General features: G+C 41.4%; 2 protein-coding genes across 5 annotated transcripts in view; one reads left to right on the top strand and one right to left on the bottom strand.

The window, feature by feature from the left end:
• CNGA3 (cyclic nucleotide gated channel subunit alpha 3) overlaps window positions 1–4003 on the top strand; it is a 30638-nt gene extending 26635 nt beyond the window's left edge. The window contains exon 9 of the mRNA XM_032200842.1: window positions 2583–4003. Coding sequence (XP_032056733.1) covers window positions 2583–3991 — 1409 coding nt within the window. The 3' untranslated portion in view covers window positions 3992–4003. The remainder of the gene's footprint in view (window positions 1–2582) is intronic.
• An 8187-nt stretch (window positions 4004–12190) lies between these two features.
• UBE3A (ubiquitin protein ligase E3A) overlaps window positions 12191–22331 on the bottom strand; it is a 48762-nt gene continuing 38621 nt past the window's right edge. For all 4 annotated transcript variants that reach the window (XM_032187799.1, XM_032187790.1, XM_032187808.1 and 1 more), the window contains 7 exons: window positions 21375–21519; window positions 17565–17770; window positions 15986–16150; window positions 15413–15568; window positions 15247–15320; window positions 14073–14216; window positions 12191–13861 (listed from right to left, as the gene is read on the bottom strand). In XM_032187799.1, the coding sequence (XP_032043690.1) occupies window positions 13741–13861; window positions 14073–14216; window positions 15247–15320; window positions 15413–15568; window positions 15986–16150; window positions 17565–17770; window positions 21375–21519 (1011 nt within the window). In that variant the 3' untranslated portion in view covers window positions 12191–13740. The remainder of the gene's footprint in view (window positions 13862–14072; window positions 14217–15246; window positions 15321–15412; window positions 15569–15985; window positions 16151–17564; window positions 17771–21374; window positions 21520–22331) is intronic.

The raw sequence follows: 22331 nt of genomic DNA, 5'->3' as shown, positions 1-22331 counted from the left end.
CATGCCAAATGCAGACTGAGTAGTGTTCTCCAAAGCTACACTAACAGGCTGCGTGCTGAAGGGAAGAACAAGGCACCTCTAATGCTGCTACCACTCCGTGCATGATATATTGTTCATGCATATGATTGAGCAAGAAGCCAGCTGCATCCCACAAGTGCTGATTTCTTAGCCACGCTGTACAGCAGCCTGCTCAGAAGTGACTACAGAGTTAAAGTACAAGACCTGGCACCTTCCTCAGGCTCCAGTCTGCAGCCCTCTGCTAGACAATGGTAGCACTGCTCCGCTGGCAGCTCTAGGCTCTGAGAGGTCCTGGCTGTGTAGGATATGGCTAATCCTGCAAGGTGGTGATGGTGTGGGATTAGCCCAGGCACCTCTGCTGCAGTCCTGAAGGAAGTGTGATGTTAAAGGATGTGTGAGGATCCTGCCATTTCTTTAATGAAGTGTTTCTCTTCAGCTTCTTCTCCCCGTTTCTGTAGTCCAGACAGGCTGAGATCCTGCAGCTGAGTGTGCCTAACTGATGCTGATTCTAGCCTTAAAGGCAGCATCTGTTTTAAACTAAACAAGGTCGTGGTATGGGCCTAACAGTGACACACACTGATCCGTACCATTAAATTGCTGGAACAGCCCTTAATGCAATTTGATCTATTCCAGATAGCACTCCCTGAAGCAGTATCTGGGCACAGCTGGGGGTACAGCAGAGCTGGGATTTGTTCGTGGTATTATGTCTGGAGGGGGCTGGGAGAATTTCAGTGTGTGAATAGAAGCTGTCACGGTAGCTGCTCTCAGGGGCAGAAAATGTGTCCTGGCTCCTTCTATTTACTGGTACAGCCACAGCCCAAAATGCCCCTTGAAAAGGTTCAAAACTGCACGCATCAGTATAAAAATGAGAGTTCTTCCAAATCTTTGATTTTTACTTTTTTTTTTTTTTTTTTGAATAATGCTGACAGCTTGACAGTAATTACAGCTCGTGACAAGTTGTAAACATAATTACAAGACAGGCTAAAAATGCTGTCACTTCGGGAGACACACAACTCATAGCAGCAAGCTAAATTCTTAAACCTAGCAAACACCTCGTTCAACAGAAAAGTCTGTTTCAGAAAGCAGCCTAAGTCTCAAAACACTCATTTTTTTTGTGGAGTAGGTGGGCTTCAGCTTTGTATATGCCAACTTCTGTCAAAAAGCCAACTCTGTCCTCCAAGTTCCTCTTCCTATCTGTTACTGTGAAGGGAATGAATGGAGCAGAAATTGGGCAATACAAGTTACAAAAATTCCATGGTCTATCCTGATAATGACTGCATGGCTGCCAAAGCATGGTGAGAAGGTTGGCTCTGCAGGCCTGCACATTTTCTGTTTAGGTGCATAACACTGTTAATAAGGGCACATTTGACCAGCTCTTTCAGTAGTTTCCTAGGAGGTAACACATCCATGGCACAAGCACTGCTTCCATTTGTAGTCACCATCAGTTTATAGACACTTGAAGGCTGATACACACACACACACAAGGCAGATGTACAGGTCTGGAGACATTCCAGAAATGCAGTGATGCTGTACAGCTGCTGTGCAGCTTGCTCTTCCTCAGCAGATGGTTCTCTGAGAAAGACGCTGCTTGTAGATTGCCAAAAGATTAGCAAAATGTGATAATCCCTTATAAACTGGAAGTGTTTTGCTTTTTGCTCAGTGCGCTTTTTCTCCTGCCTTGCCTACTGCACAGGCACTTGAACATCTCCACTTGTCATTGCACCGAGTGTTTTGCAGTGAATAACTTTGGCTGTGGAATATACTTAATGCCTCAAGCTTTCTGAGGTAAAAACCAGCACTGCATCTGTACTGCTCAGGCAGCCTTCCTATGAATAGTCTTACACAGATGCGGTTTTTGTCTTCTCATAATTCTTAAAATTTAATACACTCCAAAATCTTTTGAATGAAAAGCATACTAACGCACAAAATTCTGCTTAGTAGCTATCTCACTGGAAGCTCACAAAGAAAAGCAAACCATTTTCTCCGAATGAAAAAAGAAACTCCTGTCAGCTTTAACACTGAGTACAAGAGAAAAAGCATCGCTTGGGGGAAAAAATGGATTTCATGATCTCAGGGGTATTTATATTGTTCTGGAAAAGTTTCTGGTAATCCATTACACCTACTTATTCTTGGTATTTATTTAAAAATATTCAGCCCTGGTCTTATACACAATTGCTTCAACACATTCTTAGCTTCGGTTATTTGTCATGCCAACAATTCATGAAAAATTATGCATACAAATCTCCCTGTCCTTTTTGCTAAAAGACAGTCAGCTGTCCCAGAATAGAGCAGAAAGCTGTGGGGAGCACTGTGGTGTAATGGAGTCAATGCTCTACATTGTTATTTACCAGTTTAGAAACTTAATTGAAATATTTCAATTTACAATGAAGTGTTTTTCATTTAATGATCTCACAGTCTATTAATGTCAGTATGCATAGCAGTGGGAGTTTTAATGTTTTCAGGTATCTGAAATGTAAGTCACTCAGTACTGTTGGTGGTAATTCTGAACTGCCCCTCTATTCTAACAAGTAAAATACATATTTTTTTTTTTTTATTCTTTAAAGGCTTCCTTGAACAAGGCTTGCTAGTTCAGGACGAAAAGAAATTACGAGACCATTATACCAAAACTGTGCAGTTCAAACTGGATGTGATGTCTCTTCTGCCAACAGACCTGGCATACCTGAAGGTTGGTTTGAACTACCCCGAGCTGCGATTTAACCGCTTGCTGAGGATTTCCCGGCTGTTTGAGTTTTTTGACCGCACGGAAACCAGGACCAACTATCCAAACATGTTTCGCATTGGAAACCTCGTCTTGTACATCCTTATCATCATCCACTGGAACGCGTGCATATACTTCGCCATTTCAAAGCTGATCGGCTTTGGAACTGACTCGTGGGTCTACCCCAACATCTCCATTCCAGAGTACGGGCGCCTGTCCAGGAAATACATTTACAGCCTCTACTGGTCAACGCTCACGCTGACCACCATTGGAGAAACACCGCCCCCGGTGAAGGACGAAGAGTATCTCTTCGTGGTCATCGACTTCCTGGTGGGCGTGCTGATCTTTGCCACCATTGTCGGTAACGTGGGCTCCATGATTTCCAACATGAACGCCTCCAGGGCGGAGTTCCAGGCCAAAGTCGATTCTATTAAGCAGTACATGCACTTCCGAAAAGTGACTAAGGACCTGGAAGCCAGGGTTATTAAGTGGTTTGATTACCTCTGGACCAACAAGAAAACGGTGGATGAGAAGGAGGTTCTCAAAAATCTGCCCGACAAGTTGAAGGCTGAGATTGCCATCAATGTCCACTTGGACACGCTGAAGAAGGTGCGCATATTCCAGGACTGTGAAGCTGGACTTCTCATTGAGCTGGTGCTGAAACTGAAACCTACAGTCTTCAGTCCTGGGGACTACATTTGCAAGAAGGGAGATATCGGGAGAGAAATGTACATTATCAAAGAGGGAAAGCTGGCTGTGGTGGCAGATGATGGCATAACCCAATTTGTAGTCCTAAGCGATGGCAGCTACTTTGGTGAAATCAGCATCCTAAACATCAAAGGTAGCAAATCTGGCAACAGGAGGACAGCCAACATAAGGAGTATTGGTTATTCTGATTTGTTCTGCTTGTCTAAGGATGATTTAATGGAGGCCCTCACAGAATACCCAGAAGCCAAAAAGGCTCTGGAAGAGAAAGGGCGACAAATTCTGATGAAAGACAATTTAATAGATGAGGAAGCAGCAAAAGCAGGAGCTGACCCAAAAGACTTGGAAGAAAAAGTAGAAAGACTTGAAACAGCTCTGGACACGCTGCAGACTAGGTTTGCTAGGCTCTTGGCAGAATTCAGTTCTTCTCAACAAAAAGTGAAGCAGAGACTTGCCAGAGTAGAAACCAGAGTGAAAAAATACGGCAGCGGCACCTTATCAGTTGGAGAAGCAGAGGCCGGAAAACCCGAGGAGCAGAAAAATAACTGATGGAGTATTTATATTTCCTTACTTAATGGAGAAGGTTGAAACGTGTGAAAGCCATAAATGTATATAAATGTGTGTGCATACATAGCCATGATTATTTTTATACAGACTCGAGAGAACGGTTTTTAGCGTTTTTAACTCAAGCGGTATTTTCTTGTAAATAGGACATTGTCACCTTCTTCATTGGGGGAGATTCTGGTCTGTCATTTGGGTACCTTTTTTTTGTACTGAGAGCGGGTTTCTTACAAGCCATGCTCAGAACATCTGTGTATGATATGTGTACACCTTGACACATTGTCTCTTCATGTGCATGTTGTGTGACAAAGGCATTGTACTTAAACTAGAGGGATTGTTTTTTTAAAGGGCTTAACAATGTTTATAGGGTATGTGCTCTACCTTACTAGCCTATTAAATGTGTGGATGCACAGCCGGGCTTCTCAGAATCTCTGTTCATTCACAGTGAAGCAGTCTGCACAAACTGTAGGGCTACAGCTGAGGAGAAGCTGGCACTTGGCCTGTGCAGTGCAGCCCCGTATGTGTATGGCATGGCCACACATCCGGATGCTTGTGTCTGAGGCTTTCCTACTGAGCTGGGACCCGCAGGAAGGGTCAGGATGGCAGAGCAGCTGCACGCTTGGAAGGGAGTCTCCAGAAGCTCACTGGTGGAAGATGTCTGTGGCAACACAGCTTCACTAAACCTGGGAAGAGAAAAGAGGGTCTTGGTGTGAGCAGCTCCTGTACATAGGGTCTAGTGGGGGCGAGTGGTCAGTCCTGGAGGAGCTCTACTAGGAAACTATGAGGGCCAGCAGGACAGGCTTCCCTCAGCCAGCCTTCCCTCCACACAGGCTTTTTTGGGGGGCACGTCCTCTGTTGCAGTCTTTGCAGCTGTTAGACCTGTGCTTTCTTCCTTTTTATTTCATTTAATGATGCCTACTCCACCTTTCTTTGCTGCTTAGCGTCAGCTTTCCTCCTGTGTAGCTGTCACACTACCACATTTCCACTGGTTAGGGAAAATGAAGACCACATCTGCTCCGAAATTTTACTTGGGTCCTGTGGATTGAAGCCTGACTGTGCTGGCTGCTTTTGGGCCAGATGGAGGGTGGTCACCTCCTGGTGACTGCCAGAACCTGGCTCTGAGGTGAGTGCACAAGTCTGGCCCGCTCAGTGCTGTCACATCTAGGGCAGCACAGCGCTGAGATGGTTCCTTGCTCTGCCACATTGCAGCCCCCGGGATCACCTCCTCTGAAGGCTTCTGAAGGGATTTCTCTAATATTCTCCCTCCGGATTTAGCTGAGTAAATTCTCATCTCTGGGCAAGCAACTTTTCCCCTCCTGTGAACAGTTTTGAGCTTGGTGAGAGAGAAAAATCTGCCAGCAAGTAAGGAGCGGGGCTTAGCTTGCAGTAGTGGCACGGGGGCCACCAGACGAAGGCTTGAGCAAGGGCTGCAAAGTATCCCCAACACCAGGTTAGCTTTGCAGGGACCTGTTGGTGAAACCAGGCTGTGGTGTGACCAGTGGCAGCTGAGGGATGCTTTGGAGAGCACCTGTACCCTTTCATGGCAGACTTCAGAGCCCAGCCTCTCTGCCTTCTCCTGAGGCTTCACCCAGGGTAGCTGTGGGCCAGCAGCAGCAGGCTGGCAAGAGCACATATGTTAATGTCAAATCTTCCTGCCATCAAATTAACCATTTACTCATTTAATTGATGCTGGAAACAGTGGAAAATACACAGTGCCAACTAACATCAGTGAGAGCTGTCTGCAACGTTACAAGCCCCATTTCTCGAGCAGGAGAAGGTTTGCCCATATCATTTTAAGGCAGAGAAACCCAGCCATCCTCTGGCCCCATCTCCTCACTGGGCCAGCCTCTCCTGCCCAAGCAGAGCTGTACCAGGCACAGCAGCTTCAGCACGGGGCCAGGCTCCTTCCAACCTCCTCAGCGCAGCTGATGGGCTGGTGCAGGGCCACTGCTTACAGCATTACAGCCAGATAGCCACATGTGGCTTGTCTGGATAATAATCACAGAATCGTTAGGGTTGGAAAAGCCCTCCAAGACCATCTGGCCCAACCATCCCCCTACCACCAATGCCACCCACTAACCCATGTCCCTAAGCACCACGTTCAACCTTTCCTTGAACACCCCTCAGGAACAGTGATGGTGAAGTGTCGTTGACTACTTAGACCAAATTTATACCTGTTAAAGCCACCCCCCAAAAAAAACAAGAGTGGTTGTCTACCTGATGGGTCCAACCGCTTGAGCCATCAGGTAGAGCATAGCTGCTCTTCCCTTTTCCTTCTCTTGGACCGGTTAACACATGCCACAAAAAGATCTGTTACTGCTATTGGCTTCAGTCTCTTTGAAATGTATGGCTCTTGGTGGTATGAAATCACGTCCTTCATCTCTGTAAGATGTTTTCCCCTTTCATGTGGATACAGCATGTACATTAGAACCTTTTGAGTAACACTCGAGTAACTCTGTGTTCTCTTATCCCTCTGCTCCTGCTTTTTAGTGTTTTATCGCAGACTTTGATACTGCTGATAGCACACAGCCCAGAAAATCAGTACTTGAGGCAAAGATCTGAAGCAAGGAAAATCCAGGCAGGAAGCACCGCGCTTTCCCCTTGCTGCAGGGTGCCTGGCCCAGCGCCTGCTTTCCGTGCCCAGCTTTGATGCTGGTACAGTGCTAGTGGGTGCAATGCAGGCACCAGTGCCCGAGCATTGTGTTTCCTCAGCAAACGGGGTTTTAATGGACACAGTGCTCACATGCCACGCTTGTACAGGACACAACCCCTGCTGAAGCAGGTGGCCATGGGGTGGTAGTGTTGCTCCAGCCTGGAGGCACCCGAGAGATGCAGACGGTTTTAACATGTGCTGCAGGTGCAGGAGGGTAAAGCTGATGGAGCAACTCCATCATCCTCCAGGTCCTGCTTGCAGAGATCTTCCCTAGGGAACAGGCCCCAAGTCAGGGTCTGGCTCCAGAGCAGCAAATAATGCAATAGCACTCCCTCCTTCTGCCCACATCCCTCCCTGACTATTTCAGTAGAAACAGCTGCTCTGGAAAAATTCACACCAGCGAAGGGGCAAGAGAAAGGGTGGTGATAGGAACCAGCACGTGCATGTGCACATACCCCCAGCTAGAGCCGCAGATCTTCCTGCAGGAAGTGCCCAGGGAAGGAACAGCCCCTGCACTTAATTCTCCCTTAGACACCTGCTTTACAGTTCTGCTCCTGCCAAGTATTTATTAACCAAGGAGCACAGAGGGCTGTGCTTTACATTAAGAAACAAACCGTTCATTTTCCTTTTCCCCCTGAAGAGCAGCATTGCTGCTTGCTGGTCTGCAAGGCAGGTTTGTTCTCACAGTGCTGCCACTGGCCAGGATGAGTGAGGATTTCGTCAGGCAGAGGCAGCCCGGGCTGTCCAACGAGATAGGGCAGGGAGGACGAGTAAGGGAGAGCTGCTCTCCATCCTTACACGCTGGCTGGTGACATGACAGCATTTGCACTTGGCTTCGTGGTCCCCTGGCTCCTCTGTTGATGTTTCCACCCTGGAAAAGACAAAGAGAACCAAGCCCCTGTTTACATAATTCAGCATCCATAAAATCCCTTTGTGTACTCCTGTGAGAGCAAAGCCAATCGTGCACTAGCTGGGTCTGGCAACCGTACAGGCAGCCGCAACGCAGGATTCCAGCTGTGGCAGCTTTCCTGAGGGAAGCCATCAACCCGGGAATCCCCATTTCCCCCTGCGGCTGAGTTCACAGCAGAGAGGAGATGAAAGGAGGATGCTGTGGGGAGCCAGGAAAGCCCCGCTCCCTCTGCTCAGCCTGAGGGGGAAATGGAGGGAAACTGGTACAAGCCCTGAGAAACAACCTCCGGGCCTAGAAGCAGTCTGGCCTTTTGTTTCCAAAATTCAGATTCCAGCTTGCTTTTTCAAGCTTGTTTCCAGCTTGAATTTACTCACTGGGTTCACAAAAGCAAAGGCCGAGGCCTGCTGCTGCCACCCCCCCGTCACAGCTTCACTGCTGAAGAGCTGCTGCTGTGTGTGAGGAGAAGCAGGCAGGGAGGGGAGGCTGGCAGCCTCAGGGTGTCCTCCTCTTCAAGGAGGAGCACAGACTTTGCTCCAGGAGCAGCAGCAGCTCTCACAAAGCCTTTCTTCATCAGCTCTGCCCTTTCTGCAGGGCGATCACAGGAAGCAGCACCATGGCTGTGCTGAAGCCATGCTCACAGGAGGCCAAGGAGGTTGCCACCATTGAGCTCAAAGATCTGCCCTATTTGTGGTTCCTAATCTCTCAGCTTTTGGCCTCATTTGACGCATCATTTCTTTGTCTTCCAGGCTAGAAAAATAAAGCTTTCTGTTCTCATCTCCAAGGCCTGTTTTCTCTCCTTCCTTCTGGAGATGCAGCCCCACTGAGGTCACCAGAGCCTCACAGGCACCATGCAGGTGCCTCACACGGCAAGATCCAGTGGCCACTCACTGACTCTCCACAGGAGATAGAAAAACACTAGAAGATTTTATTTTTACTTTTTAGCACTGCTTACCTCTAGAGCTGATGAATCGAACAGGCCGTGCTGCAGAGACCCACTCTTTTTAGGAGAATCAGTTGCCAGTTCCCCACTGAAGAGTAAATACTGTACTTGCAGAACATTTCATCTCATCCAACAAGCTTCAGTGGGATCCCCACTACTTTCACATTGTGCGTGGATTTAGGCCACTTACAGCAAGTCCTCAGGGCTGCTTGTTCCTCTGCACCAGACCAACACCCAGCACAACGAAGCCTCTCTCCCAGCAGGGGCCTGGAAAGTCGTTTTTCTTTTTTCTTTTCTTTCCTTTTTTTTTTAAAACAGATCTTGACTGTTGAAAGCGCAACGCCTTGCAATAATATAGCTGTCTCAAACTGCACTCATGCAAAGCTCAGAAAAAAAGCTTTGTGTCTAGCAACAAAAAGCCGTGGAGCTTTTCTAGGAAAGCAAAACCACTTTGGGTTCCTCCCAGCTTTGGTTTCCACCTCCTTCCCAACACGGGCTGCGAGCAGCAGGCTTGCTCCCAAGGACAAGGTTTCAAGGCTTTGAGGTTTCCCAGCACCAAACTGCAGCAGCCACGAGCACCAGCAGCTGGAGGAGGATGAGGAGGAGCAAGAGCAGCAAGGGCAGAGCCACACAGCACCTGGGCCCCGTGTTAGGCTATTCCCCTCTGGAGATCCTAGTTCAGGAATAAGAGATCATCCCAAAAGAGATAAAGAAGCCTGCATTATGTTTTGAGGAGTAAGCACCAGTGGTGGTGGGGCCAAAAGGTCACCTGCTTTATTTGGGGTGACTCTGCAAAGTTCATAGGATTCTTCATGTGCAGATGGAGATTGATTTAAAAGACATAAAACCAATGTCAGTAGCACCATAGAGATTCTTTAGAAAGCATGCTTTCAGCACTAGGGTTTGTTTCCCTGACAAATTTCCTGTACTGTATTAAAAGCAATTACACTAGTGGAAAAAAAAAGCTTAATTGTATCATTAGATTACCTGTCTTCATACTTTGCTGTCAGAAACTTAACCAAAGCAGTACCGAAAAGTGCTGGGTCAGGGGTGGGAGGGAGGGCCCCACATCCAGCAGCAAGGCAGTATGTCAATGGCAGGCAGTGGCAGGAAAACCTTCCTGGAGGTCAGCATCTCTCTCGGCAAAGCTACAGTGACAGAGATCCCAGCTGTACTGCGTACAGCACAAGTCACCTGACAAGCGACTTCTAAGAAATAACACTTAGAGAAATCTAGCAATACAACGCCTTTTTCAATTATGTCAGAAAAAAAGGCAGCAGAAGACATTTTTAGATTAAGTACTGGAGAAAAATAAATGCCATTATTTCATGGAGCTGTTTCATGGAGTTGTCAAGTCAACTTCTCATCAGGGTAAGAACTGACATGTCTAAAGGCAAAAGCCAATATCAACTCTATTTATAAAACAGCATTCCTTCTATAAAGGCCAGTATATACGGTGAATTTTCTTAATAAAATTTGTGTCAGGCCCCTGGTGGTGCTATGAACTTGATGACAAAAACGCAGGCCATTAATCCTTGCCTTGGCCAGAAAAAGCATGCAGCTTTTTAGAAGTCTTAGCTAATACTGACACAGACCAACAATGGATATAACTACCTAATAAAACAATTTATAGTGACAATAAATTAATAATTACATAATTAATTAACAATAATTAATAATTACAGCTGTGCCAGTGAAGCACCTTAAAGCTGACACTGTGGGGGCTGTCCTCCTACCAAACATTGGCAGCGTGTAGGCCCGTGCTCCAGAGCACAAACCCAGGCAGGCAGGCAGGCGCCCATATGAGAGCCTACATGTAGGCTCAGCACATCAGCTCCACCACTCCTGTACGGTTTAACACATGGTCTGAAGCTCCTGCTTCAGCTTTTGGATGAGTGGTACGACTGACTAATCCAAGAGAGCTGCATGGAGAGCCTGGCTCATCGCCAGCCCGTTCTCCTGTCAGCTTTCCTCAAAGCATGGGGTGCGAGACGGCCTCCTTGGCTGTCACGGTCCAGGCTCATACTAGTGCCTGCTGAACAGAAGATAAGCCCAGTCAGAAATTCACAAAACAGTGTTCCTTAATCACCCAAACTATGTTCACACCTCCGATGGCTGCTCCTGAAATTGTTACAGCAACTAACAACTGAAGTTTCCATGTTCCTTTCAGATTCAAGTCCTAACACACCTCTAGATTTAAACAAAACTATTCCTTTACTCCTAAGGAAATCTGAAAGAATCCTGTTTTTGTTCGGTATTAATGATTCCTTTCAAGGCATCTTGCATTACTATCATTTGAGGCATACAATACTACAAAATACAGATGAAAGCCTGATATCCCCTTCACACCAAGGCTGGAAGCATCGTGGCAATTTATCTGGGTGCAGAGGGAAACACTCTGATACATTTGTCATTTGTCAAATGAGACAATGCTGAGATGCCCAAATTTTTTTTATTTTTTTTTTTTTTATATATTTTTAATATTCAGGACATGCTGGAGAACATCAGCATCCTGGCATTAGACCACTGCCTTGTGTTCTGGGTCACTCAAGGGGCACTCAAGCAAGCCCAACTAGATCTGTGCTGAATTCTATAGACCTGAAGTTTGCTAAACCCCGCTGAAAGGCTGAATGAAGATAAAGCACATTCAGGTTGTTCCCAGAGCCCAGCAGAAGAGGACTGAAATGGCATTTTCCATGCTTTGACAAGCCTTTCAAGCTACAAAAACTGGAACTCCTGTAGGGCAGGAAAGCAGCTTGCAGTTACAAGATTTCAAGAGTTATTATTTGAAACTGCTCCGGCTGGAGGTTTCGCACATTTGTAACACTGCTAAGGAGGTAAGGTTTCAATACTGTGGCATTTTGGGTAAATTAAGTAGAAATTTTAAGTGGAAAATTTGTCAAAGTCCTTATATCTTACCTGAAAACGATTCCTCAAAAAAAAAAAAAAACAAAAAAAAAAAAAAAAAAAAAACACCTACAGTTTTAAAGGCTAATACAGTTATGTATTATTTTAATCTTAATGCTACAGGAAGATAGAAGAAGCATATTTAAGATGTTAGCACTTCTGTGAGAACTTTGTACGCCTATCCAACCACATGGACTGCCCAGCTCTTGGACCTATATAAAAAGCGTGACTTATATGCCTATCAGTTGGATATAACCATCCATAGCTACATCAGAATAAAACATATTATAGGAATATCGGTTGAATAGTGTTAGATTACTGATGGCAGTACATACCAGATGGCAGTATCATCATGTAGTTCATACCTGCAACAAAACAGCTCAGCAGAATCCATTCTCGCTATCTACAGCAAAAGATGCCCCAAAACCCAAATGAGTCAGCAAGAACCATCATTAGATTACCTTGCATTTTCCTCTTAAATCTGATATGCTATGAGGTGAAAACGCTGAAGGCGTACCTTAAGTGCCACCTAGAGATCAAAGACCAGAAGACAGAAAGTACCCTTCTCGCCCCAGCAAGTTTCAGTCCTCACATCAAGGCAGCCTTCTTGTGTCAGCCTGGATTCGAGAGCAGACCATCGCTGGACCCCGCAGCACTACAGTTCATTCCTGGAGAGCTTTTACACATCTGTAACCCTCAAATTATGCTATACTACAACGTTTTCTAAACAAATAATTTAATATGCAGTTTATCAAAGTAAGGAAATCACTTGTTTTCTTTTTCACTGAACCATGGTGAAAAAAGGTCACTGTTTTATTCAGCATCATAGTTACATAACAGTTGTCTGTTTCTATTACTAGAAAGAATTTATTAAAATAATCCTGAAAGACATCTTTTCTTTCTCCAATGATTTCAAAACTACGCCTTTTAATGCCAATTCCACACAGTCACTGATTTGATCTCTAGTAGTCAGTTATAGCAATTGTCAAGGCACAAGCTCAGCTCTGCACATCAGCTGTAGCTTGTATTACGAAAGAGATATGCCAGTTACGTCTTCACTTAAAAATGCATAATCCCTTTATCATATATTGCAACAGGAGAAATTAACATTAAACACAGACTACAAAAGGTAAAGGATTTATTTCTGATATGATTTGTAAAGTTAAATTAAAAACCTACTGAATACTTTATGTAGTAGATGAACATAACTGTAGTATTTACTTTCTAACAGTTTATTTAATGGTTGGAAGTGTACAACATGAAGTAGGCCTTGTTTAATATTTTTTAAATTTTGCTTATTGTTAGATGAGATTAAAATGCAGTAGCCATCCCTTTAGATTATGTTGCAACACTGATCATGTGCCTTGATAAGTAGGAACAACGATTCATTAAATAAATGGTGATGACATAACATGTAGGGAAGACTTTGGATTGTCTATTTAAAATGTCAACATAATAGGCAATTAAGAATAAAACTTCATTTTAAGTGCACTTCCACATGCTTTGTTTATAATATAGCAAAGACTTCCTATCTTTTTTCCTCAAACACTTCACTCCCTACTCTAAAGCTGTTCAGTTGAAAATGCACTTTCCCCAGTAAACTTTTTTTTTTTAAAAAAAGCAACTAAAATTTCTACCTTTTCATATGCTAAGAAATGTTTTTTCCTAATTAAAAACCACAATTTATTACAAGACATGTGAAGACAACATATAGTGAAATGAATTTTAATTGTTGTGCTGTGACTAAAGTAAAGTTCTCAAGGCTGCAATTTAACATTCCAAGTTCTCCCTTCCATCTTTATTGATTCTTAAGGTTTTGCACAGAAACTCTTTGGGGGCTAGAACAGCAGTAATTGCATCACACTGTTTTCCAAGACTTCAAGTTTCAAAAGCAAACTCTTCAAAAAGTACAGTTCTTGATTTGATTAGATACAGGGACAAAAATATAGCACATACTTGAAGGTTACATGGTCTACAAATGATGGCAATATTTTCCTTGGGAGAGTACAGTTTGTTTTCTTGTAAATACTCAAAAAGGCTCAACTTCAAGCAGTAATAAACACAAGCAAAAGTGATTTAACCCTTAAAATAAATATTCAGGAAAACCTCTCTGTACATACAAGTGAAAGAATATGTAACACTTTCACGCTAAAAGAAAAAATAAAGATTTTGTTCATATAAGCAGCTGAAATCTGCTGTTCCAGCCCAATGTCCCCAGTAAAGAAGGGAGGCACAAACACAGGTGACTACTGTAGCTCACTATCTTATGGCCTTTTTGGACAGGGACATCACCACCATCATTTATTTAATCCCTTTTGTTATATTTATTACAGCATGCCAAATCCTTTGGCATATGTGATGGCCTTCAATAATCTTTCCTTAAGCTTTTCTTTGCTTGAATACTCCGGAAGCAAAAGTACATTAAAGCATGTGTGAGATGTAGGTAACCTGTGGAAAAACACAAAAAAGAAGAATTCAGATTGAGGAACACTTACTACGTGCTAAGAAATACATCACCATGTTCTAAATACATAACAATGGATTCAAAGAGAACCTACTCTGCTTAAAGATTAGCTTAATTAAATGTGAAAGCTTTAATAAATTAAAGCAGAGAATTTGCTTCCATTTATAAACAAGCAAGTGTAATGTAGAATTTTACCTCTCTGTATCTGGGCCATTTTTGGCTATGATCATCTTTAACTTCCCAAGTCCTCCCACAGGGGCTCTGTCTGTGCCTGTTGTAAACTGCAAGAATAGCCTTTTCTGTTCATCTGTAAATGAATGGACTATCTCCCAGAATTCCCTAGTAAGGAAGAAAACAACAATAAGTAAACTGGAAATTGTTTTGCTACAAATGAGGCTTTCAAAAGTAACTTAACTTCAAAAAGTTTTAGTACTCTCATTGATCTTATCAATTTACAAGTTGCACTCATAAAACAAGTATCAACATATTTACCAGTCACTGAGACACTAAAGTAGAAATAAAAAAATATTACCAAAATATTGCAGTTTAACTATTTTAAGTCCTAATTCTGCTGATAAATGATCTGAAAATATTCCTTGTTTTATTATTCTTGTGCCCTATAACGATACACTGGTTATACTGTCCAGTTGAACCATCTTTTTTCTTAAACTCCACAGTAAACAAATGCAACTGCTGTCAAAGTTCCTCCACCCTAACACAAACTACAGTTTTAAGTCAAAAAAACAGAAGACTAAAGGCGTGTTTCTCTGATCCTTGCTTACACAGAGTTCTCCAGTCAAAGGGGACAGTAAAGGGGAAAAAAACATTACAAACATTTTTCCTCTTAAAAATGTTGAATTTGCTTGATTTCTAATTAGAAAGTTCTACACACATCGTACCTACTCAAACAATTCAGTGTTTGCAATCCTTCCCCTCCCTCTTCCCCCCGCCCAACAAAACCACAAGCAGTGATAATTTATTCACAGAATGACAAAATGGTTTGGGTTGGAAGGGATCCTCCTCGAGGATCATCTAGTTCTAATCCTTCTGCCATAGGCACGGACACCTTCCACTAGACCAAGAGGCTCAAAGCTCCATCTAACCTGGCCCTGAAACAGTCCTACTTATATGGTTTAAGAGAAATACAAAAATCCCAAGGAAAATACCATCAAAGTTTTATAAAAGTTCACTGGAAGCTAAAAACATTGCTTATGCTATCTGCTCTAATGACAGTACTTGAGTAAAGTGCAGTTATAGATAAGACTTATTTCCGATACTACAAAAATACTCAATCTGACAGTGTTAAATTCACTATGAAGAAACAGGCATGTAAAGTGCTTGTACTCCTTCAGAAATTATAAAAGATTACCTAATAATAAGAGAGTCTCTTGTATAGCCACCATCATACTCTGTAGTTTCTTCTAGTGCTTGAAAATCTAAATTCTGTAAGAAGATGACATTTTAAAAAACGACCACTAATTATATTAGGATCAAAAAAGCTCCACTTTTTTCTGGTGTACATTCAGGATTCTTACCCTACTTCCACAAATTAGTAATTCAATTTCCTCTGGTCTAAATAAATATTTCAAAGGAGATTCATTGGTCACCATGTGGAATCCTCTCCGAAAGGCCTTGAACTGCTTTTCTACTGATTTATTGAGTATATAGTCAGCATACAGATTGACAAATTCCTGCAAGGAAACAGCCCCCAAGAAATTCTTAGTACTTCAACACATACTCCACTCAAAGTATCTCCTAACAATGTAAAACTCCAAAAATACATTTAATCCTATGCATTTAATACATTTAATTCTACATAATTCTCAGCTTCTATTCATCTGTGGTGAAGAACAAGTCACAAATATCCCTCAAACAGGCCAAAACATCACACCCAGAACCCAGAAGCTAAGCATGTATGTACCAATGCCCTCTAACAAAAAGAGCAACCACCCCTCAAAAAAAAAATAATAATAAATAATGAACTGCCATGCTTTAAAACATACATTATAGAAGTGAGACCAACCTCTATAGAGTCCTAGGTAATTCTGCACATAGCATCTAAAAATTACACGTTACATTAGAAATATGTATCTGAGGATAAAGTGTACCTTTCTATTTTCATTTGTAATAGGAATTTTATCACCGTTTTCCTTTAAATCATGCATCATTGGATTGCCAAAAAGATCCGTATGGGATATTTGAAACGTTATCATCATATCATCTTCCACACTTCCTTCATACTCAAGCAAGTCTCTCAGACTCTGGTAAAGAACCTAATGGAAAAAGAAATACACATCTGTCCATAATGAAGTTTCAACACATGATTCAAGAATACAAACTGAAGGTGTCAGAAAAAACAAGTGGGATTATATTTTTATAGTGAAGTAGAAGTAATTAATGTTCCCCTCAATGTTTTAATTACTGGAAGTTCACATGTAAGCCTTGCCCTCTCACTAGCTGGATCTTTTTGGTACATCCACAGCACCTCTTAAAATACCTTGCATTGAAAACAACTGGACTTGAACTCTGGATCATGAGGATTGGGGAGCATCCCACACTTGATAGCATTAGAGAAGATTGCATGGCTTGACTACTCTGAACTTCATCTCTGGCTTCTGAAGCTTGGAAGTAAGTTCCAGTCATATTAGAATACCAAGAGTTAAAAAAAAAAAAAAAAAAAAAAAAGCCTTAAAAGGTCAACATAGGTGTCAGAACAGAAAAAGAAGAGTAGCAGGAAAAAAGAACTACCCTGACTGCCTTGTTCAACAGAAATCTATATTTCTCCAGTCAAAAATGTTTAGTTTATAATTGTAACTACTGGAATCTGGGAGCACTGTATTTCTCAACATCATTTGACAGAGAAACTGGTCACAGCTGACATGTTGATACGTATAGTCATCCAAAGCAGACTGGATAGCCTATTTTTTGATTACACGTGCCTCAATTCCTGATTATATCAAAACAAAAGACACGTTTTTTAAATTATCACCTTACTCTTTTTTTTGAATACCTGAAGATTTTGCATAACTGCTTCTGAAAAGGGAAGTGTCCCACCACTTTGAAACGAAATGAAGCATAACAAGCCCTACTCATTAGCATAAGAGAAAGCTACTGGTGCAGGGCCAAGACACCCCACATACATGCTTTTACGCATGCTTCAGTAACATATGCTGGCAGCTTGGTGCTTTTACGTAGCTGTTGGCTGGGAACAAGAGAGGTAAAATAGACACTGATCACTGCTTGCAAACTTAATGAGTATTTATGAACCGCTGCCTCTGTCCTTTGCTTAGGAAACATGAAACAAGCATTGTGTCTCTACATGTCAACTGCTACTGTTATGTATTTTGTAGAAATCTATTTCTACAAATACAGGTAAATGCCTCAGTTTAGAAATCTCCTTGGGAAGACACTAAGCAACTGTTAATAATGACATTAAGCCACTTTGGCAGTATGTAAAAAACAGAGCAAAGCTTTAACAACACTCAGTCTTATTTGTTCACTGCCTCCTCCAAATCAGATGTAGGTTTTATTGCTTATGAATTTGTTTTAACAAATACAGACTCTTCACACAAGTCACTGGTTAATTCGCTTCCACCTCTGACAATGATCTTGTGTTTTAATTTAAATCTCGGTTAAGATATTGCCTAGAAAAGGCAGTAATAAACTCAAAGAACATAACGAACTTACAGGATGAGAGTCTGCCAGATCACGGAAAGTTCCTTTTTTGCCCATTAGCTTCCTGTAGACAACCATGGGAAAATGTACATCCAGTATACAGTTATTGTAAATAGCGAGCCCCAGCACTATGCCGATCAGTGTGAACTGACCCTCAGTTTCAAAAGAGGACGGATTAAACCAAAACAGTTTTGTGGATTCATCATATGTGAACATACCTGCAAAAAATGATTTTGAACAATTGCGGTTACATTTCAATAAAAATGCCAAGTAAAACATACTTTTATAAACCTATTTAGAGCACCTCCAAAACATATTTAAAGTTATACTAAATTTAATGGCAAAAAAGAGAAGCTACTTACCTTTAGGGTAACTGAAGCTGCTCGAAATGTTAGTACTCGCTTTATGACTACAAGCAAGCATGAGGCCTGCAATACAACATCCTAAAATGCCTGCTGAAGTCATACATATAAACCTTTTTCTACCCCTTCCATTATTGAGGAAGCAGCAGCACATTGTCAACATAGATTTTAACTTTGATAAATACAACAGGGCTAGAAAAGAACAATCAATAGCCATGTGGATGAAATCGTCCTGAAGAACTCTAGTTACTGCAGAGTGATGGCCTTCCCATGCCAATTCCAATTCAAAGGGACAGGAATAGATGCAGCCGTATCACTGATCTGGAAGCTATGATGATAAGCTGGGATTAACCATTACATGTGAACTTAAAACAAGGTAGATGCCTAACACACCTAAATACATGCCTAAAGATGTATTTTGGTAACTGAGTTAGTGCAGCTATCACATACATCCTAACTTGAGGAAGAAACCTAGCACAGGACTGTTGTTTCAAAAAGAAGCTGCAATTTTAACATGTCACTGCTGAAAGGGTAGGTTTTTCCTTTTTCCCTTATCCCTTTATCTGATTCAGATCACTGCTTCAGGTGACTGATTCCCTGCCAAGTTCACTGCAGGTTTTAATAAACAGCTGAACTGGTACCTGCTAAGAGCTGCAGGGAAGGGATAGGACTACGTGGACGAGAGAAAGTTTCTCTCCCTTTTGCTGTAACAAGCCATTAGATTACCTCTTGTTCATGAAACCATGGTTTTTATAGAGGCTATAAGCTATTTAAATGAATCCCACTGTGAAGTCTGGTAAGCAAAGACAAATACAAAAACAGACTTAAGAGGAGGTTAAGAGACCACAGTGGATAAATAAAGCCATATTGCCAGTGACCTACAGCTTGTACAGCTAAGCCTGATGATGTCCCTGCAGAATCTAAGGCAAAGTATCCAGGCTCCTTCCTCTCAACACGGCAGAAGTTAGATGCATGTGGTCAAGTATGTGAACTACATTTGCCTCAAGATTTATCTCAACAGCTCTTAAAGAGATACGCATATTTACAACCTAAAGAGATGCACAAATTGGTTACAAAGCCACAGAGCCACCAAATGCCTCCTTAGACTGAAAATAAGATGTCACCTTCAAACAAGATATGAAGCCTGAATTCTCATTCAACTGAACCTAAGGGAATGACCTGCAAACTCATTCTAAGAAGCTGGCTATTCCTCAAAATAGATTATTATTTATCTCAGCAAAGTACTAGGACAGGGTCAGCTATCAACGGCAACACAAATAGACTAACATCAGGCAAGAAAACTGGAAATCAGAGACAGATGAGCAACACAAGCATATGAAGGAGAAACATTAAACAGAGGCCTGCATTCCATTTTCCGAATTGGCTGAAGTTTAGGCAGCTTCTGGATTACTGGCATAATAAAAGCAATGACTTGTACTTTCTGGAAGATGATGAAAGAGTTAAACAGTGAAAACAAACAATTCCAGAAAATGTATAATAATGAAGGACTAACAGTTTACCCATATTCACATCTGGAAAGACTAAAATGAAATGCAGTATTTTATTCATTGACCCAAATTGAAACTATTGTACATTAAAATTACAACATAACACCAGAAGAAAGAAAAGCTGCAATAAGGGGAAAATGCAACAAGGGGAAAACAATTTTGTAATGCTGCTAAGAATTAGATGAAGCTATTCCTTCTCTTCCCATGAGAATTGTTGGTCATAAATCTCATACTTTGTGATTTTGCTTTTTTTTTTTTGACAAAAACTTTAAGATAGTTTAATATGAAAACATTTGAAGTGCACTACCAAATAACTATTATAATAAACATCACTCCACACACGCCTATTAGGCAGATGTTTTAAATTCTATTTAAAGGATTTCTATCACTGGTAAATGAATCATTCGCAAGTCAGCAGAAGTCACAGTACAACAGCTTATACACTGCATACACCACAGTGCATATTAATATATGTGTAAAAGAAAAGAATGTGAAAGCAAGCTACATTTTCTGATTTTACATATTTATACCAAAAGCAGAAAAAAAGCTATTTTTTGTTGGCAAAGCTGATATAAATACAAAACTGCTTGTAATTGTTTGTATTTTGAATTAAAAAAAAAGAAACCATGCATGCACACCTGATCTGTTATCCATCTTTATCTAGAGGGAACGTACATACACAAGCAAAATCTTAGCTGAACCAGACTTCAGTTATTACACAGGTCTATTCAATATATAGCACAATGAAGAAACCCACGTAAGTTCTCTTTAGATAAACTCAGGTTAAAACAAACATTTCACATGGGAAACAGTACTTGAACAAAGTACTAAGATTTCCTTATTTTGCCATTCTTTAATATATTCCAAGTACCCTTTAACTCAGATTCCAAATCTGATTCCAACAGCAGTTTTTGGAGTGAATAAGACTGAGTCTGCGTCACTTGTTACAAGCACCCGCCTTGGTATGGCAAAGGCCAAGTCCCAAGATCCAGATTCTCTTAACATGTCTGGGGACTTCCTCCTTCATCTGGTCAAAACAAATACCTATTTCCTAGTCTATTTTCTAAGCTACAAAACTAAGAACAACAGTTTTAAAAAAAAGTTTGATAACCACATTAACTGATGGCCACAAGCTGTTGAGCTTTAACAGAAGTTAGATTAGAGGAACTAAAACATGACATCACATTCCATGTAATCATGAAATTATGATAGAATCCCAGTAGGTCTGATTTCTGTCCTGAGAGAACATTCACAATAATGTAATCATTTAAATTCTGCCACAACTGCAGGCAAGCTGCATATTAAAAGCATGTATGTGCATGAATAAAAACAGAAGTGTAAGAGACTGGTGCAGGGAGCAATGGAAAAATAATAAAATGGAAATGTGACTTAAAACAAATATAAAAACCTTGTAGTTGGTTAAGAAGAACTAGGAACAGTTTGATACATCTTAGTCACTCAAGTTTGACACTACTGTCAAACTAGAGACATTTTAGTGTAAATCATTAGAAGAACTGAAACTCTTAAACATATAAATATATGTATGTATTTTCTTAAGCTGGGGGAAGGGGAGGAAATAACTCAAAAACTCACCATAGTCCTACTCTGGTTTTATTGCAGAAGTTCTTCCTCTCTGGTTTGCTTACTAATTCTAGAAGCTAATCACAAAGCAAAGCGAGGAGAAAAGTGAGAGAACAAACAAAGGAACCCTGCAAAGGAACCCTGCACTACTGACATATTTAAGCAAACAATGGCAGCTTTCTCTAACTACATACAGTTATGCCTTTCATCATTGCTCCACAGGAGGATGACTGATGGCAAAACACTGAGCCTTAATGTGTCAAGTACTCTCAGTCACCAAGGAATCTGGGGAACTTCAGGGAAAAGAAGCAGCAAATGTAGAAAGGCACTGCAAAGAGCTTACTAATTACTCAGAAGCGAAGGTAACATACCAATATCTGGATTGAAGATTTCTTCCACAACCAGTTGAAAAAATTCTTTGGAAACACCTCCTTCATCTACCCCTTGCTCTCCTTCAAATTCAACATACAATTGCTTCTTCAAGTCTGCAGGATTTTCCATGGCAATCATCTCTAGCTATTGAGTGAACAGATGAAATTATTTCATTAGTACATCCCAATGGCTTATCAGGTTAACTACATTAAAATCTACTCTCCAAACCTAAGAAGAAAGCAAGTATAAATCACAACTGTAAAACATCAGAAAACAACAGTAATGCTAAATCACTTTAAGCAGGTATTAGCGTTTGGGGATTAACGCAGCAAGAAACTTACCAAAGATCTTATCTGTTAGCCAGTTAAGCCTGTTAGCCTTCTCCATTTCCATTCTTCTAAGCACTTATTTCAAATAAGTTAGCAATGTGTTGACAAAATTCACAGAAAACCATATGAAAACAAGGTGCACTGCTGGGTTAACTAAACTCATTGGACTACAAGAGACTGCAGTTTGATCTATGCAGCTGACAACAAAAGGTTTTACAAAGGGACCACACAGATTTGTTTTTGGAACCTTCATGTGATACTTAAGAGTGGAAGACAGCAGACATGCCTTTGAAAAGTAGTCACATCTTACTAACAGAGGTAGGAAAAAAAAACAAATAAAAGGACATGAATATTACAGTCAAATGAATTCCTGTTCCTCCTGACCCTTGCGAAGAAGTCTCAGAAACATCTTGCTCTTTTAATTTCAGTGCCTTCACACAGACTTACTGCATTGCTTCCTTGGAATTGAAAATTCAGGTAAAGTCACACAGAAGTTATGATGTTTCATAGGAAAGAGTTTCATTCCTATGTGCAGGCCATTACAGGTCAGTAACACCTTTTCCCCCCAACAGAAATGTATCCTTTCATTAAATTACAAGTTATTAAAGAATATTTTTTTACCTGCCA

Source organism: Aythya fuligula, chromosome 1 (assembly GCF_009819795.1).
Source record: "Aythya fuligula isolate bAytFul2 chromosome 1, bAytFul2.pri, whole genome shotgun sequence".
Lineage (NCBI taxonomy): Eukaryota > Metazoa > Chordata > Aves > Anseriformes > Anatidae > Aythya > Aythya fuligula.
This window is presented reverse-complemented; position numbering and strand designations above follow the sequence as displayed.